The sequence below is a fragment of the Lontra canadensis genome, unplaced genomic scaffold (assembly GCF_010015895.1).
Source record: "Lontra canadensis isolate GAN:19392208 unplaced genomic scaffold, GSC_riverotter_1.0 scaffold25, whole genome shotgun sequence".
In the NCBI taxonomy this organism is placed as follows: Eukaryota; Metazoa; Chordata; class Mammalia; order Carnivora; family Mustelidae; genus Lontra; species Lontra canadensis.
The window spans coordinates 15,257,324-15,283,914 of record NW_022631019.1 but is presented as its reverse complement, the minus strand read 5'-3'; the positions used below and the strand labels follow the sequence as shown (position 1 = coordinate 15,283,914).

Genomic DNA, 26,591 nt, shown 5'->3' with positions numbered 1-26,591 from the left:
CTTCCAGGCTCAGAGTGTTGGGTGTGGCTGTAGGTGACCGTGGGTCGGTGTCTCCCATGGTCTCTCGTAGTGCATTTACAGGGTGGGTTCTGCATCTGGGGACAGGCCCCCCGAGTGTGCACATGGAGTGTTTGCGTCTCGTCATCCTCACGCAGTGTGTGCACGTGTGATGGGTGGTGTGTGCCCCAGCGGGCATGAGGGGGAGTGTGTGAGTGTCAGCCCTTCAGACCTGTGCCCCCACCCTTGCTGATGAACCACTTGCACAGTGGCTGTTCACTGTTCTTCCCCTCAAAACTCACTTAATGTGGGATCAAGTCTGTCCTATTACCAGGGTGCGTGACTCTGTTAGGGAACGGTGAGCTTGTACGCAGGACTGGGGCTCTGTGGCTCAGTGTCCGTGAACACAGCTGCCGATGTCCGCGAGTGCATGCTATTGTGTCTCTCGGCACACAGATGTGAGAGTGGTTTTGTGGGTTTGTGTAGCTTCGTGTTCCATTACTGATGTGCGCCTCTACACAGGGGTGGGTTGGCATCTGTGTGTTCAGCCTTGCAGGACGTGGACCTGTGTGTGAGTGGGTGTGCTGTTGTGTCCTTTAGGACATTGCCATGTGTTACTTGTGTGTTAGCCTATGGCTCTGAGGCTCCGAATGGGTGTGCACAGACCCTCTGGGTTTGGGGGGGGGGGTGCTGATTTATGAGTGTTTACTTTCTTTGGTATAGTGAGAGTGTGTTTAAATATTGGTGTACAAGGCTGTGTGTGTTCAAGCAAGAGAGAGAGAGAGAATGTGTTTCCTGGTGCACAAGCCTACAGCACACGCGTGTGAGCTCAGGCGGTGCCCCCACCGGGCAGCAGGAGCCAAATGAGTTGAGGCCTTGGAAGTGCTGGGGGAGGGGCACTATCATGGAGACCCTGGGGGCTTCCCAGGCCCAGCCCCCAGCCCAGCCAACGGGCAAGGATGCCGCCTTCCGGGAAGGCTCGTAGGGAGTTGGCGCTGGAGAGCCCAGAGCTGCCAAGCACGGCTGGCAGAGGCCCCGATTAACCCTGTGTGGCCCTGGCTGGTCTTCCGAGAAGCCGGCTGCAGTGGGAAGGGCGAGGGGATGCGTGTGGACTCATACACAGCTGTTGAGCTGATGGGACATCCCAGCACTGTCTCCCCCAACAGCACCCCCCTCCCCGCATAATGCTTGCGGGGGGTGGGGGTGGGGCCTTCTTCCAGGAGGGGTGGGTGGAACCACAGACCCTCCTGAGAATCCCACTGTGTCCTCTCTGGGGTGGGACCTGGGATACTTGGCCCATCCTGGCACTGCCAAACATGCAGTGACATGGGAGAGACCTGTCTGTCCCCGAGGGTCACATCCATCCGTGTCTGAGGCAGCAGCCTCCTTACTCTGGGAAGGGGACTGAGTGGGGTGGACTGCCTGGGAAGGGGCCTGGGCCCTGTGCTGACTTCACGAAGCAGTTGGTCGAGCTCTGCTGGTCATCTGCCCAGAGCTCCCTTCTGCACTGCCCTTTCCACTCCCTCTTGGTGCTCAGACAGGCCAACAGGGGTTGGTTAGAGTTGTGGAGACTCCTTGGGGACTTAGTGGGGTCAGCTGGGCCGACACTGAGGACTGACCTGCCCTCCTCCCTCTCTGTTGCAGAACACAGAGCTGTTTGAGATGATTGAGAAGATGCAGGTGAGGTTGGCTCTGTTGCCCATTTGGGGGAGCCACAGAAGGAGCTGGGCTGGGGTGGAGGCCCTTGCTATATGTCCAGCCCTATTCCTCTCTGAGGATGGGCCAGGAGCCCCCAGCAGACTGTTCTGCAAGGTGGTGGTACGAGGGCATTGTCCTGAGCCCTCTCTCTGGGGGTCTGAGTAGAGGATGGAGGCTGGGAGTGCTAATTCCCTGTTTGACACATGGGCCCAGACCCCACTTGTGTCTCCCCTGCTCCCATCCCCGTGTAGGTCCCCAGCAGGGCTGGGATCAGTGGCTCATCCCAACTACCCCCCCCACCCCCATATACACCCCAATCCCCGACACACATTCACACACATTTCCCATCTGCTAAGAGGCATCCCAGGCTCCGCAGACCCCTGTGTAGGATGGCAGGAGGGACAGGTGCCAGGGCACAGGGCAACCCAAGGCTGTGCCACAGACAGGGGGATGTGCCCCACCCCCTCTGCCTGACCCCTGTCCGCCTTGCACTCCCAGCCCTGGTCTTCCAGGCCTCTGTCCAGTGCATGGGTATGTGCTGGGAGGTGGGTAGGGGCGTGGGGCAACTTGAACAAAGCTCAGGAGCTTTCCCTCCAATGTCAGTTCGCCCGCCCTCCAAACCCTCTCCTCTGCCCCTTCCTGTTTCTCTGCCTCTCTCACTTTTTCCGTCTCCACCTGTCCCCTCCTTTCTCTCTTTCCCTCTGTCCCTTTCCTCTCTCTCCTAAAACACACATCTTTGTAGATGCAGTGGCCTCCCTCCCACACTCACACACTAGCACGTGCAGGCCCCCACCTACTCCCAGTCCCAGCGGCACACATTCCCGCACAGAGCCCCCAGCACCCTGCCCCGGGAGTACCCCCCCCATGGCCAGGCTTTCCCCTTTATAGGGTGTCAGCCTCCAGTGGGGTGCAGCACTGGCCACAGGCATGGGAGGGGTAGAATGGGCTTTGTTACCTTCTCTCTGCAGGGAAGCAGGATGGATGAACAGCGATGCTCCTTCCCACCACCCCTCAAAGTAGGTTGGAACCATGGCCCCACCCCAATTTTCTGTGGCTTTCTGCCCACGCTGTCTGCTTCCTGAGCAGCCTCTCCAAAGGGCTTGGGACCTGGAAGGGATGGGGAGACTCCCTCCCCAGGTGTGATCAGCCAGTTGCAGGAAAACTCAAACCCAGGACCCAGGTGGCTTCTGCCTGGGAAGGCTGATGGGAAGGGAGGAGAGGACAGGAGGAGATGGGAGGGGTAACCTGGTTGCCCCCCTACCCCCCCCTTCCTCCCCAGCCTACTGTGAGGAGACAGACAGGAGGCAGGGGCTGGAAGGAGATGGGAGAGGGCTCTTGTTTAGATTCAGAATTTTCTTGTGGGGGAGGAGGGCGGGGGGGTGTCGCACCTCCCCTGCAGATAGGCATATGGTTCTGTGGTTGATTTGGACCTCAACAATCCAGAAGACTGGCAGCTGGGCCTGGGGGGTGGGGGCGAGGTGGGCCCAGGGCTTTAAGGTGAGGGTTGAAGGGGAAGTTCATGGGCATATGCCTGACACTTTGTCCAGAGCAGGGGTTCTCCAAGTAGGGTCTTCAAACCAGGGCATCCCCATTACCTGGGAGCTTGTTAGAATGTAAATTCTTAAAAAAAAAAAAAAAAAGTAAATTTTTGGGGCCCCACCCAGACCCTGGGAAACTGGGGGGGGGCACGGCAGTGTGTTTAAGGAGCCCTCGAGGCCATACCGATGCACCGAGAACCACTGGTCCCAAGGTTTCCTCGGGGGAGGCAGTGAGCCTTTTTCCCAAGGCAGAGAGAGACCTGGAGGATGCCGCCAGCAGCAGGGAGCTGAGTGTGCCTCAGCCTCTGCCTCCAGGGGTCACCCCAAGGCAAGCCCTGGGGAGATGCCCTGGCCCCATCCACAATCCCAGCCCGGATGGCTGGCTGAATGATGGAGCATTCTGGGGAGACTGGAGGTGAGTCAAGGGTAAAGACCCCACCCCAGCTGGGTCTCTGCCCTGTTTGTGTTTTGTAGACGGAGGAGGACTACATTCCCTACCCGAGCGTCCACGAGGTAACTGGCTCGCCCCTCTGAGCCCATCCCTGCTTGGGGTCCAGAGGTGCCCACGAAGGGAATCTGGATTCTCAGGTCCTCCTCCCTGCCAGGAGCCTGATTACAGGCCTTGCTGTGGGCACCAGAGCCTCAGCTTACTGGCCCAAGTGTTTAGAACTCCTATGAACTCTTAGACCTCTAATCCAGATCTTCCAGCCTCTCGGCCAAGGTCATGCTCCCAGCACTACCTTCCCCCAAGTCCTCATCCTTGGAGACTGGAACCCCATGCGCCCTGGGGCTATGCCTGTAGTAGGAAGAGAGGGGTTGGAGCACGTCTGCTGGAGGGGGGTGGATGCAAGCCCTGGGGCCCACGTAAGCTCTGGCTCATTCCCTGTCACTCCTGAGCCATGGCAGAAGGGGCCCAGTCTGAGTTGGGGGGGGTTGTCCTGGGGCCCTGGTAGGGTGCAGTGTGGGTGGTTTTTACCTGAGTCCCCTTTCAGGTCCTAGGGCGAGAAGGACCTTTCCCCCTCATCCTGTTGCCCCAGTTCGGGGGCTACTGGATCGAAGGCACCAACCACGAAATCACCAGCATCCCGGAGACGGAGCCGCTACAGTCACCCACGACCAAGGTGAAGCTCGAGTGTAACCCCACAGCCCGCATCTACCGGAAGCACTTTCTTGGCAAGGTGGGTAGCCCACCGGTGATGGGGGCCAGGCCTGGGAGGCAGCCAAACCCATGAGCTGGGGCTGGGTGTTAGTCCCCGAGTCCCGGGTCTCAAAACATTTGTGGTGGATTCACACATTCATTCAACAAACATGCATTGCAAAAGGCAGTATGGTGCCATAGTTAGCAGCAGAGGCGGCACCACGGCGTGACCCTGGCTCTGTCACTTGCTACATGAGACATTGGGCAAGTCACTTACCAAACGCCCCCTCCCCCATGCCTGTCTCCTCGTCCATAAAAACGGAGATGGTGGTGACACCCACCTCATGGGGTTGCTGTAAAGCCTTAACGACAGCAGTGTTTGCAAGGTGTTTAAAATGGTGTCAGGCATAAAGTGAGGCCTCAGTCAATGTTGTTGGCAAGTAATGAGCACCAGCTGTGTGCCCAGCCCGGTTCAGGGTACCAGGTATGCAGCAGCAAAGGGAACAGACCCAGGCCCCACCCTCAGATCAGGGCTGGAAGAACAGTGCCATGGACCGATGCAAACCCTTGTCGCATCTCCACCTCCAGAGGAGGGGTCCTGCCCGGTGACAGCTTGTCAGAGTCAGCGGGTGAGACTCTGGGGGCTGGAGGGGAGGTCACACACTGGAATCGTGTGTGTCTGGCTCCATGCCAGATGCTGTTCTCTGTGCCAGTTTGCAGCCCAGATGGTGGGGAGAGGTGTGGGCTCTGGAGTCTCATGGCCTGTGTGTGCATCTGGGCTCTTCCATTTCTTGACGGTGTGACCTAAGTTACTTAACCTCCCTGAGCCTGTTTCCTCATCCATAAGAACGTGGCTCGTAGAAGCATGTGTAAAGCTCACTCACGCTGGGCACAGAGTGAGTACTTAATCAGTGTTCGCTGTTACTACAGCTTCCTAATTACTCTGTGAGATCAGGATCATCCCAGTTTTTACAGAAGAGGAAAACTGAGGCTCATAGAGGTCAAGCGTCTTGGTCAAGGTCACATAATTATCTAGCTAGGAACTGAACCTAGCTCCGGCTGACGTTCCATTAAAGGGCGCTGGGAGGGCTCATGCTTCCAGCTCAAGGCACTTGAAGACCTCAGTGTGGCCCTTTGCCAAGTGCCTGCCGCTCCGTCTGCAGTTGGTGCCAAGCATTTGGGGGTTTCCATCACTGTGTGCCCAGCCAGGGTTCAGGGGGACTCTCAGCTCCAGGTCAACCCAGATTGTCCCCGAGCTGCGGGTTTGTGGGGGCACATCCCCTGCCCCTTTCTCCACCTGTCCTCTGAGCACAGGTGTTCCCGTTTCAACAGGACTTAACTTCAGGATGACTCCTGTGGCGGGTGTGGCCAGGAGCCAGAACCACTCCCAGGGCCAGGGCCAGCAGGGGGCGCAGAGCCAGGTTGGGGCGAAATATCTTGGCATTCTGGGCCTGCCATTGACCTCAGGACTTCCCCGTCCGGAGGTGCCAGGCCTGGGCTTCCCTCTGGGGGGACCATTCCTGTCGCAGCTCCCCCTCAGTCCCGCTGTGGTTTTTCTTCCCAACTCTGTGGCTCCTCCAGGTGAGGAAGGAGGGTGGGAACCTGCCGGGTCAGCCGCCCAGTGTGTTTATGAGATGTTTCACTTCCTGTTTCTCACGGGCCCTGGCTTCAGGGACCACAGAGCCACAAGCTGAGCAATCAGTCAGAAGACTTTTATAGAGCACCTACTGTGTGCCCAGTCTGAGAAGAGCAAGGGCTAGGAGATAGGTATGCAGGTACAAATGTAGTTCTGACTCGGATGAGGACCCAGACAGCCAAAGTAACTACAAACATTCAGTGAACACCTACACTCTGCAAGGTTGTTTATCTCTTCAGTCCCTGCGCCATCCTACAAGGCAGTTGGCCTCCCATTCTTCAGAGTGGGAAACTGAGGCACAGAGAGGCGAGGTGACCTCCTTTGGCTGCCTAGCTGGCAAGTAGCAGAGCGGGGATTTGAACGCAGGTCTATTTGATACCGAGTCTGCCATCACCCACGACACCTGCTGCTTGGTGAAGGACCCCCATCTGGGAGTGAGCTGGCTTTCTGGCCTGGTTTCTGGAAGCCCCAAGCTCAGCTCTACTCTCTCTCCCGGCCCCCGCCTCCCACCACAGGAGCATTTTAATTACTACTCACTGGACACTGCCCTGGGCCACCTTGTCTTCTCGCTGAAGTATGACGTCATTGGGGACCAAGAGCATCTCCGGCTACTGCTCAGGTAAGGGTGGGCCAAGGGGACCCTGTGACAGCAGGAAGAGCTGGGGCCTTACAGCCTAGAAGCCCATCTCATTGAACCCACTCTTCTCATCAAGGCCCAGTGAGGCCAGGGAGTTGCCTGAGTTTGCTCCGCAAACCAACCCCTGAGCCAGGCCAGGCCCCATCATCACCTCCAGTCCTCCCTCTCCCTGGAATATATCCCCTCCGGGCTGACTGTGCAGAGGGGCTCTTCCATCTCTGTCCCCTCTGCCTAGCCCCTCAGTGTGGGCTTTCTCCTCCCAGGACCAAGTGCCGGACACACCATGATGTCATCCCTATCTCCTGCCTCACTGAGTTCCCCAATGTGGTCCAGATGGCAAAGGTGAGGCCTGTTTGGGCACCCCAAGGGGGCACACAGCCAGGTGCAGCTTTGCCAGTGCACTGTCCTCTTGAGCCCCAGGTCCTAGCCCTGCCTGCTGCAGTCCTGCCTCCGAGGTCCCACCTCCCCTGTGTCCCATGACGCTGGCATGTGGCTCTTTGGTTTGGGCTCCTGTCCCCGGCCCGTGTGCTTTTCGGTCACTTTAGAGCACCTTCGGATACAGGGACCCCGGTTCTTTGCCCCATCCTGAGCAGCAATGAGCCCCCAGTCTGGCTGCAGACTCGGCTGCTCCCTCTCTGTTTGGCTGCTGTCCTTCCCAGATGGTGGCCCTGGAGGCCCAGAGGCCCAGAGCCCCTCCCCCCAGGCCCTCCCTTCTCCCTGCAGCTGGTGTGTGAAGATGTGAACGTGGACCGGTTTTACCCTGTGCTCTACCCCAAGGTATGGCTGTATCTGGGCCCCGCTCACTCGGCTGGGTGGCTAACTAGGGAACTGAGCACTTATGGGGCACCTGTTGTGTGCAGGGTAGTCCCCCCCACCCCCAGGTTCTCTCATTGAATCCACACAACTGTGCAAAGTCTGCTTTTGCAGGACAGGAAGCAGAGGCCCAGAGTGGCCCAACAGACGAAGGGGGCCTGCCTTTAACCTTAGTGTTGTCCGCCCTGGAGGCAAGCCTCACATCCCGGAGCTCTCAATGCCATTTGGGGCCCCTCCCAAGGGCAGTCACTGCTCCTGAGCCAGGGAATTCCGGTGGCCTTGCCTTTTGACCCAAGGGGACATGGGGAGAGGGAATAACACAGGTGCCTTCACAAATGCTGCCCCACCGATAGCGGCTATGCTCCCCGCTCTGGCGTTGCCTTTGAGGCCCTGTGGCCACGTGGGGTAAAGATTGGGCTTGTCTATAGTGAGACAGGAGTGCTTCCTGGAAGAGATGACCCTGAAAGACATGTCAGCCCTCGTGGCTCTGACTGAGTTCTGGAACGAGATGAGGACCCTGAGGGGTGCTGTGGTCCAGAAAAGTTCCCCCAAAGGAAGGGGCCTCAGAAATCAAATGTTAGCTCTCAGGTACAAGAGGCAACGGAGACCCAAGGGGAGGGGAACGTCTCCAGCCCCCACAGCAAGCTGGTGGGACTAGTCGCATTCTAGAATGAGGCTGTGGGTTTACAAAGGAGCCAAGGACAAAGTTGGGTATTACAGAGTAGACTCGGGTGGGGGCCTGTGGGCAAGACTCCCAGAGCAGTGAGCTGAAGCTTTGGTCATGAGTTCAAGTCCTAGCTCTGCCACTTGCAAGAGGCTTACCTTAGGCAAATCACAAGTTCCTTAACCTCTCCGAACCTTGGTTTCTTTGTCTGTAAAATGGGGACAGCAGCAGTGTCTCCCTCATGGGCTTGTCATGAAGGTTCAGTGAGAGGACCCAGGTAGAGTACCCAGCCCCACCACGCTCAGCATGGAGTCAGAGCATGACGTGGTGACAGGTTGGAAAAGCGGCCATCTCATCCCCGGTCCTCTCCCCACCAGGCTTCCCGGCTCATCGTCACCTTTGACGAGCATGTTATCAGCAATAACTTCAAGTTTGGAGTCATTTATCAGAAGCTTGGGCAGGTGCGCTCACTTCCTCCTCCAGGCTTCCCCACCCTGCTGGCCGTGGACCTGGGGCCTTAGACTTTGCCAGCGAGGCCGCCTGCCCAGGGACTGTGCTTTCCAGGAGCTCGGGGCAGGGCGGAGGGAGGGGACACGGAGGTCCTCCTCCCAGCCTGCTCTAGGTGTGAGTTGGGAGCTGGGGGCAGCAGCGGCTCAGGAGTGCAAGCTCGGTGACCTCTGCCCTCCCTGCATCCCCAGACCTCTGAGGAAGAGCTCTTCAGCACCAATGAGGAAAGCCCCGCCTTCGTGGAGTTTCTCGAATTTCTGGGCCAGAAGGTCAAACTGCAGGACTTTAAAGGGTGAGCATTAGGTGGGAAGAGCATCACTTAATTGGACCCATGCCCTGGGGCAGGGAGGGAGCCCCTGTCCTGGCCCAATGGAGGCCTGGCTGGGACTGGAGACTGAGCCGTGGCCTGGGGGGCCTGGGGCAGGTTCCGAGGAGGCCTGGACGTGACCCACGGGCAGACGGGGACCGAGTCTGTGTACTGCAACTTCCGCAACAAGGAGATCATGTTTCACGTGTCCACCAAGCTGCCCTACACAGAAGGGGACGCCCAGCAGGTAGCCTGGGCACCCACCCACCTGCTTCCCACCTGTCCCCCTGTCCCCCCATCCACCTGTCTGTTCAGTGTACACCACACCAGGTTCAGGGGCCTTGGGGTATAGACATGGAAACGATCCCTTCCCCCGACTTATGGGCCCTAGGGGGCAGGGTGACACTGCTGTAGTGTTGGGAAAGCCTGTTTCCACATCCATGCCGTGCGGATGGTAATGGCACTGACCCCACAGGTGAGCGCTCAGGAGGGAATGCATACCACGCGGCTTGAACAGTATCTGGTACATGACAAGAGCTCAATAAATGGGAGTTAGTGTTTTTACAGGGAGGGAGAGGCATTGTGGGGTCACATGGGGTTACTTAAACTTGGCAGAGGTAGGAGTCAAGAAAAGCTTTTAAGATAAAATGATCTCTAGGCCACAGAGGAGCTGGGAGAAGGAGGGGGAGTATTCCAGGTGGAGAAAATGGCTTCCACGTCCTGCAGAGGCCTGGCAGGGCGTAGTCTGGGAGCTGAACTCTGAAATTTGTCACCTGTCCCAAGCTTCCTGCAGGGCGGTCCACTTGACCCGATGCTGCCACCCCAGGGAGATAAAAGGGTGGTGTGAGAAAAATGGAAGTGTTTCTGTTTAGTATCTTTCAAGTTTCTTCTGAGAGGATCCTGTGTTCATCTCAGCACCAGGAATGTATACTCTGAGTGGAACCTGTTTGCTCATGAGGGGTTGTGTTTGGGGTACTGAGACAGAAGGAGGGCTGCAAGGTAGAGCCTGGGGCCCAGGAGCCCTGGGTTGGGGTCCTCTCACTCACCGCGGGGCCTCGCGAGCCCCTTCTCTGTCAGTCTCCGTTTCCTCATCAGTCACAGGATTCCAAGCAAACTGAAATAATTTGAAGCCAAGTTTCTCCTGACATTTTCTGGGGAGAGAAGCGGATCCTCAGACGTACCCTCTGCCTACCCCAAACCCTCCGGCCGACCTGCAGGCACCCTCCCCACCCTCCCCTGCGCCCGGCGAGGCCCTCTCTGTCCAGGTGGTCAAGGCCTGTGGCCCTGTGCTCAGTTGCAGCGGAAGCGGCATATCGGGAACGACATTGTCGCTGTCGTCTTCCAGGACGAGAACACACCCTTTGTGCCTGACATGATTGCATCCAACTTCCTACATGCCTATGTGGTGGTACAGGCCGAGGGCGGGGGGCCGGATGGCCCGCTCTACAAGGTGGGTGATGACGACGATTAGCTTCAGCCCCAGGCCCAGCCCCGCCCGGAGTCACTGAGACGGTCCAGAGGGCTCTGAGTCCCCCTCTTGCTCTGTTGATGAAGGAGTCCCAGCTGCCCTCTCTGCCCTCCCCCAGGTTATCCCCCTCCACGGAGCTGGTTACCCTTCTCCAACCTTTAATCTCCTTGGCCTTCCCTATCCTCATGACCCCTGAGATCCTCAAACTCTTCTCACCACTCAGATTCAGGACCGAGGATGGAGGAGCTGAAATCCTGGGGTTCACTGGCCCAATCAGCAGTTACTGAACCTTCCTCAGCAAGGGGCAGGCCCGGGATGAATTAGGGGTCTCTGGCTGGGGTGCGGACTCCACAGCAACTGCTGCTCTCCCTTCCAGGTCTCTGTCACTGCTAGAGACGACGTGCCCTTCTTTGGGCCCCCCCTCCCGGACCCCGCTGTGTTCAGGAAGGTGAGGGGCAGCCCCCAGCCCCCGTCATGGAGACAGCAGGACGAGATGGGTGGGGACTGAAGGGGGCACACCTTCTGCTAGAAGTGGTCCTGAAGCCTCACCGTGTGCCAGGCCAGCTGGGCTCCCCTAACCATGTAACTGGGGCCTGGCTTCTCGTTCAAAGTGATCTTCACTTACAAAGCCACAGAACAAAGTGCACCGTTGTTTTAGATTTCTCATGGGAGACTCTGTGGCCTTTCCTAATAGCTATTATCTTTTTGACAATTACAGTCATCTTTCTTCTAAAATGTCTGGGAACGGGGCACACGTTTCTCTTTCTTACCTGTCAGGCCCTGGCTTCACTTCTCCCCCAGACTGAGGCATAGGAGACCCCAGCCAGCTCCTTACAACTGTGAAGTTTCCTCTCCCGAGGGGTGGGCGACCATGAAGGGCACAGGGAACCCTCACAGGTACCGAGGCCAAGGAGCACCCTTCGGGAGTGAAGAGAACGACCCCAGGGCCCCAGCAAGGCACAGCTCAGGGACTCCAGCCCCTGAGTCACTGGGGTCCAGCCCCTTGCCTCTGTGTTCATCTGAGCACCATTCTCCTCTCCACACTGGGGGCTCCCAGGGGCCCGAGTTCCAGGAATTTCTGCTGACAAAGCTGATCAATGCTGAATATGCCTGCTACAAGGCAGAGAAGTTTGCCAAACTGGAGGTGAGGATGGGCTGTTGGGCTGAACCCCTCCCCCTAACCTGGGATGTCAGCCCTGCCCCTGGGGAGGGAAATGCCACCTTCAGACTTTGGCCTGAGGGAGAGCTGTCTGGGGTGGGGGCGGATTTACACGTGAGCAGGGCTTGGGTCAGGGGAGAGGGAGTAGAGAATTTCTAGGAATATGTGAGGAATGTCCCGGGCGGTTGGCACAGAGGACACCGTGCAGGAGGGGGAAAACTGGGGTTCGGGACGGGAGGAGCCCTGGGGGCTGCCGGAGCTGCGGAGGGGCCCAGGGGAAGACAGCGTAGGCTCCCAGAACCCAGGCTCACCCCCTACTCACTCGGAGAAGGCGGACGGGATTCTAATGTGGAATGAAGGGCCGATCACTGCGCTCTCTCCTGATGGCCCCCACCTGGCCCACAGGAGCGGACACGCACCGCCCTCCTGGAGACGCTCTATGAGGAACTGCACATCCACAGCCAGTCCATGATGGGCCTGGGCGGTGACGAGGACAAGATGGAGAACGGCGGCGGCGGAGGCGGCTTCTTCGAGTCTTTTAAGGTGAAGAGCCAGGGTCTACCTGGAGCGGAGGGGCGGGGGCGTGTCCAGGGTGGAATCGGGGGCGGGGTTACGGGCAAGGCGTGGGGGTGTGGCCGGAGGCGGGCTCGCAGTGGGGTGGGGTCGGGCCGGGATCTAGCTGGGGTGGGGTCGGGGCGGGGTTATGAGCAAGGCGAGGGGGTGTGGCCAGAGGGGGGCTCACAATGGGGGGTGGAGGCGAGGGGGTGGGGTCGGGGCAGGGTTAATAAACAGGCACAGATGAGTTGGGAGCTAGGTGGCAAGTACCTGGGTGGAGCGAGCTTCAGGGGGGACCTAGGTTTTAGGGTGGGGCTCTGACTTAGGAGGAGTTAATGATTGGAGGCGGAGCCTAGGCTTGGGGGTGGAGTCTACTTGGGAGTTCTGCGAAGGTGGAGCCTTCTGGGTGGCAACCAGGTGCCTCTGGTGGTGGCTGCCAGGTCAGCAAGCAGAAAAGGGAGGAGGAGGTGTCTGCCCTCAGAGGGAAAGTCTGAGGTGCGGTCTGTGACCTGAGTGGCCATAGGAGAGGGACCTGGCCTGTGTGACCTCAGACCTGTGTGACCCTCTGACCTGGCTGTCTCTGGTTTGGTGAAGTCCTGGGTTTATTCCCAGTTCTGCCACTCAACAGCTTGAGCATCCTCTGAGCTTCAGTTTCTTTCTTTTGTTTTATTAAGTTTTATTTAAATAATCTCTACACTCAATATGGGGCTCAAACTTATGGCCCCATGATCAAAAGTTGCATGGTCTTCCCACTGAGCCGTTTCTTTATCTACTGGGTAGGGTGGTGGCAGTTTACCTCCTACTACTGTTGAAAATTATTTGTGAAGGAGTTATATTTGTGCGATATAAGTTCAAAAACAAAATGCAAAACCCTGCCCGTCTCCCTAAGCAGTTGCTGTCCAAAGTAAGAGGTAGAGGAGGGGGGAGCTCCTCTTTCCCCCTCAGGTTCTGGATTCCCCCACAGCTGCAGGTGCCCAGGCGGTGGCTTCCTTGCCACTTTCTCCTTCATTCACGGGAGGGAAACTGCCCACCCTCCAGGTGCCCCACCAGGCAGGCTGGGCCTCACCCTCAGCCCAGGGCAGGCAGCAAAGCTGGAGATGTAGGTTTGCAATGGGTTTGCATAAGGGGATTGGTCCAGCTGCCCTGGCCTGCCCTGGACTTGGGCGAGCAGACCATCTTTGAGAAAGGAGCCAAAGGAGAGCCATGCCTGTGCGCATTGGAGACAGGGAATTGGGGGGTGGTGAAAATGGCTCTCGGGTGCCTTGAGGGGGATGGGGGTCGGAGGCCCCACATCTCTGGTAGGTGCTGGACAGTAGACCTGGATTAAGTGAAAGAATTTCTCAGAGGCAGCAGAACCCACAGTTAAGGTTGTGTGATTTGGAATATGGGTTCCAGGCTTGTCTCGTATGTGTAAAATCGGCATGGTAACAGTGCCTACCTTGTAGGGCAGATTGACTGAGTGAACGTAAAGTGCCCGGCCCCACAGGAAACGTTCAGTACAGATTGGCCGAGAAAAGCAAGGAAGGCGAGAGGGAGGAAAGAAAAGAAAGGAGAGAAAGACTTACAGGACCCTAAGAGCAGAAAACTGAGGTTTCTGGAGGGTTCTCTGTGCACGCCCTGGTCTTGCCCCAGCATCCTCTGCAGTCCTTACAACAGCCACATGTGAGAGTCTAGGAGGCTCAGAGAGATGTGGTGGCTGGTCCAACATCACCCAGCAAGCTGGTGGCAGAGCCAAGGCCCGAACTACCCTTAGGCGACATGTGGGCTTGCCCCTCCTATGGCCTCCCAGGCAGAGACTTCCTCGGGTTACCTGGAGTGGCACTGGTGGCGAGGGACCAGATGCCTGGGCTCCTAGGTTTCCTGGGGGGAGGGGGGACCTCAAAGTCTGTGCCTCCTCCACTCCCACCCCACCTTCACAGCGGGCCATCCGAAGCCGCAGCCAGTCCATGGATGCCATGGGACTAAGCAACAAGAAGCCCAACACCGTGTCCACCAGCCACAGTGGGAGCTTTGCCCCCAACAACCCCGACCTGGCCAAGGCAGCTGGAATAGTGAGTGCCCTCCCCCAGCAGGCCTCAGCTCTCCCCCAACTCTGGGGCCTGCCCTGCACCCCCTCCCCATTGCCCCGCTGAGTGCCCATCCTGGGTTCTAGACTGAGTCCAACCACTGCTCCCCATGGGGGTCCAATGTCCAGGCCACGACAGTGGGGTGCTGAGAGCCTGCAGCCCCCTTCCAGCTCCTCAGCCCATCCCCCCTCCTGGTCCCTTATTCAGGTGACTTTCTGCGGGTCCGCTCTGGGGCTACCTCTGTATGACATTCCTTACTGAGCACGTACTGTCTATCATGTGCTGGGAATGGGGCTGCTTTGTGGGCACCTACTGTCAAGCCTTGGGTTGCTGGGAGCACTACTGTGTGTCAGGCTGTGGGCACGCACTGTGTGTCAGGACCTGGATTTCTGTGTGAGCGCCTGCCGTGTGCCTGGCCCTGAGATGCTGGTGGGTACTTACTGTGTGTCAGGACTTGGGCTGCTCTGCGAGCTCCTGTTGTGTCAGGACCCGGTTGCTGTGTGGACGTGTACTGTGTGAGCTACTACCGTGGGCCTGAGCCTGAGTGTCTGTGAGTACTTACTGTGTGTCCGCTCCTGGGCAGCTGTGTGGGCATCAGCTCTGTAAGTGTCCACTGGATGTCCGTCCCTGGGCTCTTGTGTGAGAACCTACTATGCATCAGGAGACGGGCTCCTGACTCCTGACTGAGCACACGGTCCATGCTAAGCCCTGGAGACCAGGGAAATTTCGCTGCGCGTCAGGAAGCGAGCTGTGGTGTGAGCGTGTTCTCTGTGAGCCCCTTCTTCTGCGCGCCTGGCCCTAGGCTGCCTGTGAGCACCTACTGTGTGTCGGGGCCTCTCTGGTTGTGGCTGCCTCTCATGTGTCAAGAACTGGCTTCTTTGCGAGCGTCTCCCGAGCGAGCACATACTGTGTGATTACTTCCTGTCTCCCATCCTCTGCGGGACTCTGCTGCTAAGACTGGGGGGTGTGCTGGGCACACGGGGTGGATGAGGCCTTCAACTCTGGGCCCATCTGCTTTCCACCGCCCAGCGTCCGCCCCTGGCGTGGCACCCACTGCTCTGCTTCTCCCCGCCCTGCCATCTTTCTGCCATCCATCTGTCCGGCTGTCCTTTTGTCTTTCATTGACTGCATGCCGCATGCCAAGCCCTGTGCTCCATGCTGTGAGGCTGTGTCACGTGGCAGGAGGTCCCTCCCCCATCCCCCAGCCACCCCTGTCCCATGGTCTGGCCTGGCCCGGGGAGCAAGGCAGGGCCTCTGCTGGCCTGCAGTCACAAGCCTACTGTCCCAGGAGAAGCAGGCTCACCCCCTCCCTTCCCGCCGAGTGGCCCAGCCTCCTGTGGGTGCTGTCAAGGGGCCCCGGGGCCGGGCCAGGCCAACAGCACCCACCAGGGCAGTAACCAGACCCATTTCTGTTTTTGTTTTTGTACATCTCTCTCTTCTGCTCTTACTCCTTTTCCTTCTGCGTCTGTATTGTCTCTCTCCTTCCCTACTGTCCCCCGTCCCACGGACACCTGTCTCTTCCCTCCTCCTACCCCCGCCCACACTGTTCTCTCCCTGCTTTCTCCTTCCCGTCTCCCTGTTTTTCCTGGCTCTGTCTGTCTGCGTTTCTCTCCATGACCCCGTTTGTGCTCCCCAACCTGTGTCTGTCCGCGTCACTGTCTTTTGGCCCATCTCTCTCCTCTATCCACTGTCCTACCCCTTCCTGGCCATGTTGTTTCTGTCAACCCACTGCCTCACTGTCGACTCTGTTTCTCTCTGTCCGTCTGTCCTTCCCCCCTTTCCCTGTCTCGCCTCTCCCGCCCCTTCCATCTCTCTGTGTGTCTCTCTCCACGTCTGTCTGTTTCTCTCTGGCCCTGCCCTCTGCCGCTTGCCAGTCATTGCTTATTCCCGGGAAAAGCGCGAGTAGATTCGGACGCCGGGGCAGTGCCATAGGCATAGGAACCGTGGAAGAGGTTGTCGTCCGCGGGGCCGCCGGCTCTGGAGGCTGCCTGCACGTGCTGTTCTCTGCTCGCTCTCAGGACGGAGGCCATATTGGGGACGTTGCCCCCCACCTTCCCTTGGGTCGGGCCCGGGGCTGTGCAGGGTGGAGTGCCGGCAGCTCGGGCTCAGAGGCCTCATACCTGTGCCCGAGCCTGTGTACCCCCTCCAAGCCCCCACTAGGGGCTTCTGGCCCTGCCCTGGCCCTTGGGACCCTGGCCGAGTCCCTGCCAAGATCTGGTACCCAAAGACCCTACGCCCAGCTGCACGTCCCCCAATATCGCCAGTTCTGCATGGAACGCCATCCCTCTCCTTTGCCCTGATTCCCGCCCCCCGCACCATGAACCGGCCTGGGGGTTCCTGCCACTCCATGCCTCCCTGGGGCCCATCGTCCTGCCTCCTCAGAGAAGCTGGGGTCTGCCTCTGGCGCTGGGGCTTCCCACCCTAGCGTTCTGAGTAACCACGGGAGGGAGGGTGTCTTTCAACCATGGAGCGAGTGTCTCCTCCAGCCAGTTTGGAGGTTCCAAGGTGCGGCGGGGGCTTGTGCTGCAATGTCCACCCTCTCCCCGTGGCCCTGAGCCGCCTCCAGGTCCGAAGACAATGTGGGCCAGGGGGCTGGGAGTCATGCTGAGGTCTCAGCCTCTTCCCATCCCGGCCCAGAGTGGCTGCCCAGCCTCCTCGGGTTCCTGCCCTTCTCCTGGACTGAGATTCCAGGCCCCATGCTGCTGTGTGCTCTTGGGGGGCCCTGGCCCTCACCAGGCCTGTTTCCCTGTCTGTGAACTTGGAGGGCTATCTCTGGAGATGGAGATTTCTCTCGTCCTTTCCTGCTCCGTTGCCTCTGCTTCAGGGCCTGGGGCAGCAGGGCCCCAGGTGGCATGTGGGGGGCAGAGGCTCTCCCAGGACAGGTGGGCACTGAGTTGAGGCCTTTCCCTGCAGTCACTGATCGTCCCTGGAAAGAGCCCCACAAGGAAGAAGTCGGGCCCGTTCGGCTCACGCCGCAGCAGTGCCATCGGAATCGAAAACATCCAGGAGGTGCAGGAGAAAAGGTGGGTGGGCAGGTCCCCTGTCTCCTCCAGCCCCTCCCCTGGCTCCTTTGCGGTGGCAGAGTTAGGCAAGCAGGAGGGAGTGCCAACTCCTCTGCCCCCCGTCCCTCTCTGGTCACAGTTATGTAGCCAAGCACCTGCCGTGTGCCAGGTCCCTGGGCCAGCTTGTTATCTACCGTGCGACACCATCTCTGGTCAGCGGGTCTGCTGGGCTCCGCAGCGGGTCAGCCTTGCATGGCAAGGTGCTGTAGACGAGGGTGCGGGGGCCTGCCCAGGTCACACAGCCAGGGAGAGGGGGAGCTGAGATGGACAGCCTGGCCTGTGGGGGTTGCGGGGCGACACCTGTGTGGGAGGGTGCAGGTGGCACACCTCAGAAGCAGCAGGATGGCCTCTGGGAACCAGAGGACAGGCCCTGACTGTGCATTCTGCCTCTACCACGTTGGGGCTGGGTGACCCTGGGAAAGTCACTGGACCTCTCTGAGCCTCACCGTCCCAATTTGGGAAATGAGGCTAAGAACACAACAGACAGCATGGGGCGGCCGTAGATGTGTGGTGTGGGGCATGTGACACAGGGCAGGTGACCCGGGGCTCGGGAGTAGAGGTGGTACCATCCTCATGGCCACGGGAGCCCAGAAGCCTGTGAAGCCTGGGTTCAGATCTTGACTTTGCCATGGAGCTAGCTGTGCATCACGGGGCAGATTCCTTCCCGTCTCTGGTCTCCAGTCGCCTTCCTCATGACAGGGATAAGGAGGGGAGAACTGGAGGAGTGTCCTATCTTCCATAGATGTTCTGGCACACCTGCTCCTTTCCTCGGCCAGGCCAGCCACGTTGCTGCAGGGACAGCCCTGGGGTTGGCCCCTGAGGATATACGGTATGGGGATGAGGCAGGAGGCACCCGTGACCTCACCACCTGGGCCTCATTCTACCTTTGATGCCAGGCCCAGTGCTGAATCCCCCCACTGCCCCCGTGTGCCCCGCAGGGAGAGTCCCCCCGCCGGCCAGAAGACCCCAGACAGCGGGCACGCCTCACAGGAGCCCAAGTCGGAGAACTCATCCACTCAGAGCTCTCCAGAGATGCCCACGACCAAGAACAGGTTGGGGTTCAGGGCACGCTGAGCCAGGGGGCTTGGACTCACCCTTTCCAGTCTCTGCGTGGGCCTGGGGCTGCCCGTTGGGCACCAGGGCTTTGTGTGTTGGACACCAGGGCATCAGGGAGGTCTGGGCACTCTCACAGGTCCTCCTTTGACACATACCAACCGAGATCTTCATTCATGCCAGGCCCCAGGCCAAGCTCCAAGTCCAATAGTGAGCTGGGCATGCACAGCCCCTGCCCCATGGAGCTGACACTGCAGAGTAGCGCAACCTGATGAGCTGTTTCTAGCTGGTGACACAAGAAGACAATAAAGTAGGGGATGCGATGAGGACTTACGGGGTGAGGGGGCAGGTAGTTGGTGCTCAAGAAAGACATCTAGAAATGAGGGAGGCTTCAAGTGAGAGCTGAGTGAGGAGTCAGCCCTGCTAAGACTGGCATGGCAGAGGGAAGAGGGCTCCAGGCAAAAAGCACAGCAAGTGCAAAGGCCCTGAGGCATGCTTGAAGGATAGAAGAGTGGTGCAGTTGGAGCTGAGTGAGTGAGGGGCTGGGCCCAGGCAGACTTTGTGCTGGGTGATGCTGGGGATGTCAGGGAGATGGGCAGGGGCTAGATCCTGACTTTGGAAGCCATATGAGAATTTTGCATTTTACTCTAAGTGGAGCCAAGGAGAGCCCTTTGGGATTTTAGCTAAGAGGAGTGATGCTTTCCAACCTGATTGTGGATGCCATGTGAAGAGGTGGGGTGGGGAAGAACGGAAGTAGAGAGAGGCCACCCCTCTCTCCAGTGCTGTGGCGCAGCCTCCTCTGTCCTGGCTGTGGGAGTGTCTAGACTCCCAGACTGTTCTCTCCTGAAGGGTCAGGCCAGAAGGAATGCACGACAGGGACGGGGAGAGACAGGGCTTGCAGACCCAGAGTGGGGAAGTCCTTTCCCACCTTGAAAGGAGGAAATCAGGGAGGAGGAGACCCTCAGCTGAATTTTGAAAAATGAATTTGCTTTTGGAGATTTGAGGGAAGGAGTGAGACTCCAGGAGACACAAAGTCTTGAGCATGGAACAAAACTGAGAGGGTTGAGAGTAGACTGTGGAGTTGGAAGGCCTGGGTCCTAACCCCTGTTCTCCCACCTATAGCTGGGTGACCTTGGGCTATGTGCCCACCCTCTCTGAACCTCAGTGTTTCCTTATCTGTAAGATGGGTCTATTAATGATAATCATGAGATAACTCCAGTAACAGCACTTAAAACAGTGCCTGGTACAGAGCAAACGTACTCTGGACCAGAGTTTCTCTGTAAATAGTTATTATTATTACTGAATACCTCACCAAGGAAATTAGACTTTATCTGGGGCGATGGGGAAACACAAGAGGGTTTTGCTCAGGGGAGAGGTGTGCTCAGACCCAGGAACTAGGAAGGACAGCCGTGGGGGGAGGCTCTGAGGCCTGGGCAGCTGTCGTGGGGGCCACTGAGGTGCCTGGGTGGCTGCAGGCTGGGCCCCCCAGGGCAGGGAGGCGGGGTGTGGGGCCCGGAGCAGACGCAGGCTGACAGGGGCTGTCTGCGCAGAGCGGAGACGACAGCCCAGAGGGCGGAAGTGCTGAAGGACTTCTCCCGCTCCTCGAGCAGCGCCAGCAGCTTCGCCAGCGTGGTGGAGGAGACCGAGGGTGGGGACGCGGACGACACAGGCCTGGTGAGAGGCCCAGGGAGCCACGGTGCTCTCCAGTGGCTGGGAGGCAGCCCTTTGGTCCCTGTAGATACTCAGGGCAGAAGCGTGGTGTGTGGGTGAGATGTGGGTGTGCTGAGATGCAATCAGGGGACCCAGCCCAAAGGAGTCATGCAGATGAATGCTCCCTTACTCTGAAGCCTTCCATGGCTCCCCAGTGTCACCCCCAGATAGCCCCATCTCTAAAGGCTCCATTGAGGAGCCAGTCCCTCCCCAGCCTCATCTCTTACCATTTTAGCTGTCCTGTGCTCCGTTGCAGTCCCCGCAACATACCAGGCTTAACCCACCTCTGGGCCTTGTCACTTGCTACGTCCTTGGTCTGGAACATTCCCCCTGTCTCCTCTTTCCCCCTTTGTCTGACTGACTCCTATTCATCCTTCCCACTCGGCCTCCCATCACCTCCTCCTGAAAGCCTTCCCTGATTTTCTAGTCCCAGGGTAAGTTGGGAACCCCCTTTTCATGCTCTCACAGCCCCCCGGGGCTTTGCCTTTAGCACCCTCCTGTCATCATTCTTCATTCAGCAAAGCTCTAGCAGCCCCCTCTTCCTTGCCAGGCCCTCTTCCAAGTGCTGCAGATGCAGCAGGGAGCCGGGAAGACCATGGCCCTGCCCGTGGGGCTCAGAGTCTGGAATTCTGCTCGTCTCTTCACAGCCTGTCTTGCCTCCTAGACCTCACTGTCTGAGGGCAGGGACCCTGCCTGCTTTCTCTTACCAACTCAGCCCAGTATAAACCTCAGAATGTTTGCTGAATGAATGAATGGGAGTGTGTGGTGTATACCGCCCCCCCATCCTCCTGTGGTCTCGCTGGGGCAGATGTTGCTGGGCCCCCATCCTCTTTGCAGGGGGGCGAGGGTGAGGGGTTCTGGATTGCAAACAGAGGAGGCCGGGAGACAGGCCCGGGAGCCCAGCCAGCCCCTGGAGAAGAGCTGACCTCCCTCTTTCTCTCTTCCCCCACCCCCAGGAGAGCGTCTCTTCCTCAGGGACGCCTCACAAACGGGACTCCTTCATCTACAGCACATGGCTGGAGGATAGCGTCAGCACCACGAGTGGGGGCAGCTCTCCAGGTACCAGGCCACAGGCAGCTTCCCCTGCCAAGCCCCTCTTGTGGCAGGAGGGGGCCAGGGAGAAGCACAGAGGGCCGAGACCACTCCTCACGCCCCAGGCAGTGGGTGTGTGCTGGGCCTGCGGACCACCCCCCTACAGCGGGGACAGCGGGTGGGTCTGGGTCGTTATCTCACCAAGAGGGCTGCTGACTTCAGGAGGGCTCTTGGGGGATGACAGAGGAGGGGTCAGGAAGGGAGGAGAGGGGGATTCCCTGAGGGAGGGACTCCGTGGGGGCAGGGACGTGGAGCACCGGGCGGTGCCTACGGCCCATCCATGCGTCACTCTCCCTGGTGCCTCCCCGCGGCCAGTGAGGTGGCTCCCTCCTGCCCCCCTCCCCAGGCCCCTCACGGTCACCCCATCCCGACGCCGGCAAGTCGGGGGACCCTGCGTGTCCCGAGATCAAGATCCAGCTGGAGGCGTCTGAGCATCACACATCCCAGCTGGTAGGTGCCGCCGCCTGGGGGCTGCCCGGTGAGAACGCTCCCCCAGTAGGGGGTCTGCTGCTGGGGAAAGGGGACAGGTGTCCAAGGGGACTGGGGGTGGACGCCAGACCAAGAGGTCCCCTGAGGCCAGGAGGGGCTGGGTTCATCTGGCCCTGGGGGCAGCCCGTGTCTTCTGCTTGTCTATGTCTCCTGCCCGGTGTTGTCATCTGTCCTGTGTCTCCTGCCCCGTGTTGTCATCTGTCCTATCTCCTGCCTCACCCGCACTCTGTCCGCGCAGGGCTGTTAGCCAGGCTCCCGTTCTGAAGGTGACACTGAGCAGGTCAGACCCAGTCCTTGGCTCTTGTTTGGTGTGGAGAGGGCGGGAGGGGGCAGGGGTGGGCGGGAAGGGGGTATGACTCCTCCTTGTTCCTCTACCGTCTATGGACCTGGATTGGAACCCTCTGCCCCTCAGAGGTTGGGTGGGACTCTGGAGGTCACTGGCCCCTCTCCGAGACTTGGTTTCCTTATCTGTGTAGTGGGTCCAATAGCTGCTGCCTCACCTCCAGCCACCAGTTGCTGGGAGGATATGGTGGGAGCCTGCGAGGGACTTGGGAATTGCTGGGAGGAAAGGGCCTGGGGGATTCCCAGTGGGACCGGAAGACCCGGAAATAAAGCCTGGGACCGCAGGGGTGGGCCCCTCCGGCTTCTCTCTCGCTTCATGGCGCGTTCATCTCCCTTTACCCTGCAGATGAGGTCGCAGAAGCACAAGGTGAAGATGCTGTGTCAAGTCCAGGTGGCTAGGCCCTCTGCCCCCAAGGCCAGCACCAGCCTGTGGGCTGTCCCCTGCCCCCACCTTGGCCACCCGTCTGGGCTGTCTCTGCAGGGCGGAGCCATCCAGACCTGGGAGGGGGAAGCTGCTGGCATCATCCCAACCCCCCGAGGCTGGGGCAGGCCGTGATCAGTTGAAGCAGAACCCCAGGCCTGGCTTGCCCCCACCCCGGGCCCTTCATCACACCTGGGTGCCCCTCTGGACTCATGGGGAGCAGGATGGGAGGGGAGGACTGACCTATCTCCGTGCGTACACAGCCTACTGTGGAGGCAGTGGGATGTGAAATCTGGGGGAATGAGCGCTGGGCTGGGAGTCCTGAGTCCTGGCTTCCAATTTTGGTTCTGCTGTGTGACTTTGGGCAAGTCCCCATCCCTCTCTGGGTACCTCTGCTGCAAATGGACAAGATTATTTCAGAGGTCATTGAAGACTGTGATTCCATGCACCTGCCCCAGAATGGGGGCTATCCTCCTAGGGGCCCCCATCACCCTACCTTGCTTCTTGGGTTCCCTGGGACCCCAGGTGGGCTGAAGGGCTGGGAGCTGGCTATGCCCATTGCCCCTCATGGACCCTCGAGCTCTACCACAGGTCCTGTCCACTGCCTCCACCTGACAGACAAGTGGCCCCCTGAGGGGGGTGGACCCATCTAGCTCCTCAGCCAGCACCCAGCTTAACCCCTGCCATCCCATGCTCTGGGCACCCCAGGTTGAGGGGTCTCAGCTGGCCTAGAGTTATGGGCCTTGCCTTTGCGCCCCCCCCACCCAACTCCCAGGGAGGGGGCAGCCAGGCCCAGCTGCTGTGAGTCCACATCCTTGTGTGTGTCTGTCCACACTTTTTAGGCACCACACCAAAGGCCAGCCTTCCGGCCCCAACACCCATTTTGGAAGCCCCCGTGGCTGTGTGTATGTCAGTAACAGTTGTATAAAATAAATTCTATTTATCGCTATTGTACCCCGGGTCAGGCCTGGCTTTGTGCGGACCCCACCGACTCCGGACAGATCTCAGTGGCCCCGGGGTACCAGCCTGTCCGTCTCCCTCACCCCACCCTTCAGAGCTACAGGGGTACCTCCATGGCCAAACTACGGGTTCTGTGTGCTTCCCTCCCATCGTGCTGCCCTTCCGTCCACCCTGCTCCCTGTCTGTGCAGGGGGGAGGAAGACCGCTCCATGGTCAAGCTGACCTCGGTTTCATTCCCGGCGCCATCTCTTTCTAGCTGGGGGGTCTTGAGAAACTGGAGCCACAGTTTCCACTTCAGTGAAATTGGAGCGAGAGTATCTGTCCCCAGGGCTTGTGATGGGGGTTCCTCGAGCTGGTGTATAGCAAGCACCTGGCTCATTGGTACACAGTGGGTGCTGGGTGATGGGCCTCCGGCTCTCCTTTCAGTTGCTCAGAGAAGCACAAGAATTTCCTCAATATGGCCACCAGGGGGCGCCAAGGGATCGCTTACCGGGACAGACAGTCCTGGGCAGTTACAGTAAGGGTACGGCGTGACCGGGGTGTGCACAAACCGGGGGGGCCCAGCCTGGGTGAGGGGGTCGTGGAGCAGACTCCGCAGCAGTGCTGCCCGAGCATCCTGGAAAGGCCTAAAAAGGGTCGCTGGGCCAGGGAACCGCAGGTGCAAATGTGGTGGAGCAGAGTGCCTGGAACTGGGAAGGGAGCAAACAGTTCTGTTTTTGTTTTTTTTGAGGATTGTATTTCTCTCTTTTTCTTAAAGAAATTTATTTATTTATTTATTTGATAGAGAGAGATCACAAGTAGGCAGAAGCAGGCATAGAGGGAGGGGGAAGCAGGCTCCCCACTGAGCAGAGAGCCTGATGCAGGGCTCGATCCCAGGACCCTGGGACCATGACCTGAGCCAAAGGCAGAGGCTTTAACCCACTGAGCCACCCAGGCATCCCTGAAGACTATTTCTTTACTTAGCATTCATGTACGGGGGTAGAGGGGCAGAGGGTGAGGGGAGAGAGAATCTTTTTTTTTTTTTTTTAAGATTTCATTTATTTATTTGACAGAGAGAGATCACAAGTAGACAGAGAGGCAGGCGGAGAGAGAGAGGAGGAAGCAGGCTCCCTGCTGAGCAGAGAGCCCGATGCGGGGCTCCATCCCAGGACCCCGGGATCATGGCCCGAGCCGAAGGCAGAGGCTTTAACCCACAGAGCCACCCAGGTGCCCCTAGAGAGAGAATCTTAAGCAGATTCTGCACTGAGCACAGAGCCCGACCTGGGGCTCCATCTCACAACCCTGAGATCATGACCTGAGCCGAAATCAAGAGGTAGAGGTGGGCGTTCAGCTGACTGGGCCACCCAGGGGCCCTGCAAACAGTTCTGAGTGATGGGAAGGTGACAGGGTAAAGGTGAGGCCAGAGCCATGTGGCCTTGAATGCCAGACCAAGGGGCCAGGGGTCTGTGCTCAGGGCAGTGGGGAGCCATGGAGGATTTAAAACCAGATTGCCATAGAAGCTGGGGTTGCTGCTGGGCTGGGCAATGCCAGGCAGGGAAGGGAGTGTCGAAAAGGCCGTCTTTGGGGACAGTGGGCAGGCCTGGAAGGACTGGGGGGCGTGAGCGTCTGGCTGAGGGGCCTGATGGGACGTGGGACGTGGGGCTGAGGCGGGGGAGTCCAACCCTGCTACTGGGTGGGGGGCCCCTCTGAGGTAGGAGGGCAGGATGGAGTAGCTTGGGGTGGCACATGCCTTCCTGAGAGCTTTGTGGCCTCTCCTCTGCCTGCCACAACCCCCACGCCCTCCCCAGGACCGTGGTGAGCGCACATCTCCCCCCTCCAAGGGGCTGCCATGTTTTTCCTGACAGTGGCGCTAGGATGTCTGGGGCCACCCAGGGGCTGTGACTCACAACCAATCCCTAACCCCGCCCGCCCGGTTTGGCTCTAGGCTGCCCTGGGCTCCATGGGTCCCCTACCAACCCCTGCACAGCCTCACCCCAGTCCAGTAGCCTGAAGCCTCCCTGCCACCTTCCGTCCTCCCCTCTGTCTCTTGCCCGGCCTCCTCCCACCCCACCATGGAAGGGTTAGGGTTAGGCAGCCGCAGTTCAGCACCAAGGTCAAGAGCTGGGTGCCTTTACCTCCTCTCTCTGTGACTTGGGGGACATGATTTTTGGCTCTCTGGGCCTCGGTTTTCTCATCCGCACAGTGAGAGTGCTGATAGTTCTGACTTGGGTACCCTGACATGAGGATTCAGGGGGCAGCCCCAGCACCAGGTGTGCTCTATAAACAGTGAACGTGTTGGGGGTGGGGGGAGTGATTTGTCGTTAACGGGGACCAATACAGCAGCCCCATCGGAGGGTGTGGGATCGGCTTTCTGTGCAGAAGATGGATAGCCCGTGCTGGCCCAATGCAGATGTCCAGACCTTGGGAACGTGTGATCACCAGTTGCTCCCGGAGCCTCAGCTCCCCGGGCTTTGCCGGAACTGACAGTCCTTTCAGAAGGGGGCTCAGATACCCTCACCTGTGTGCTTCCCCATGCACCCCGCATGCGCTCTGCTCTGCTCCACATCTGGGCCGGAGCCCCGGGGTCTGTCACAGCAGACGTGGAACCTGCCTTTGCCGGCCCAGCCTGCACCAGCCCCGCTCTGTGTAGGGCAGACCTCTGGGCTGAGTTTCGGACTCGGCCCCAACCCATCCCCACCTTCCCAGCCTCCAAGGTGGGGCCAAGGGAGGCTGGCCTCCAGGATCAAAGTGTCCGATGGTTTCTCTTGGGCCCGCGCCAGCTCCTGGCTTGCTCTGGGTTCTGAGGTGGGGAGGGCGGGCCAGGACACTGACCCCAGGCTGGAATTAGGCTTGGGTGGGGGGCCCCAGGCTCCGGGAAGCCGGGGACTCTACTTAGAAATAACTCCAGCGGTGGAAATGACAGCCAGGGGTGTCTCCAGACGCAGGAGGCAAGAGGCCTCCTGTAGAGGGACTTGGGAGCCTGGCTGACCCGACACCCGTCTCCCCTGCCTCAGAGCTGGTACCTGTCCCTCCAGGTTGCAGGTTCACCACCTATAAAAGGAGGACAAAGCCTTATCTATTGCTGTGAGGAGGCTGTCATGGCTTCTGAGGTGCCTGGCCTGAGACCCATGCCCACTAGGAGGGGTCCTCTCCCATCCCATAGCAGCTGGAGTGTGCACCGTCATCCACGGCTAACCCTGGGCGACTTTGCCAAAGAGACGGCCGCAGGCCCAGGCCCGCCCCGTGTCAGGGGACCCGGACCTGGATGTTCTCTACTGCTTAGGCCACAGGGGGTACTTA

General features: G+C 59.2%; 1 protein-coding gene across 11 annotated transcripts in view; it reads left to right on the top strand.

Moving 5' to 3' along the window:
* RAP1GAP (RAP1 GTPase activating protein) overlaps positions 1-23,306 on the top strand; it is a 65,667-nt gene extending 42,361 nt beyond the window's left edge. For 5 of the 11 annotated variants that reach the window (XR_004383347.1, XR_004383346.1, XR_004383348.1 and 2 more), the window contains 23 exons: positions 1,642-1,677; positions 2,664-2,711; positions 3,708-3,746; positions 4,226-4,411; positions 6,523-6,626; positions 6,908-6,986; positions 7,368-7,421; positions 8,499-8,582; positions 8,820-8,920; positions 9,053-9,182; positions 10,230-10,385; positions 10,780-10,851; positions 11,461-11,547; positions 11,968-12,105; positions 14,037-14,168; positions 16,058-16,135; positions 17,097-17,206; positions 18,142-18,297; positions 19,849-19,972; positions 20,965-21,067; positions 21,416-21,550; positions 21,828-21,869; positions 22,278-23,306. Coding sequence is in view for 3 of the 11 variants with exons in the window: in XM_032863673.1 (XP_032719564.1) it covers positions 1,642-1,677; positions 2,664-2,711; positions 3,708-3,746; positions 4,226-4,411; positions 6,523-6,626; positions 6,908-6,986; positions 7,368-7,421; positions 8,499-8,582; positions 8,820-8,920; positions 9,053-9,182; positions 10,230-10,385; positions 10,780-10,851; positions 11,461-11,547; positions 11,968-12,105; positions 14,037-14,168; positions 16,058-16,135; positions 17,097-17,206; positions 18,142-18,297; positions 19,849-19,972; positions 20,965-21,067; positions 21,447-21,550; positions 21,828-21,836 (2,130 nt within the window). In the remaining 8 variants the exon portion in view is untranslated. The remainder of the gene's footprint in view (positions 1-1,641; positions 1,678-2,663; positions 2,712-3,707; positions 3,747-4,225; positions 4,412-6,522; positions 6,627-6,907; positions 6,987-7,367; positions 7,422-8,498; positions 8,583-8,819; positions 8,921-9,052; positions 9,183-10,229; positions 10,386-10,779; positions 10,852-11,460; positions 11,548-11,967; positions 12,106-14,036; positions 14,169-16,057; positions 16,136-17,096; positions 17,207-18,141; positions 18,298-19,848; positions 19,973-20,964; positions 21,068-21,415; positions 21,551-21,827; positions 21,870-22,277) is intronic. The other 6 variants (XR_004383342.1, XM_032863673.1, XM_032863674.1 and 3 more) reach the window with 6 other exon arrangements.
* The last annotated feature ends 3,285 nt before the right edge of the window (positions 23,307-26,591 follow it).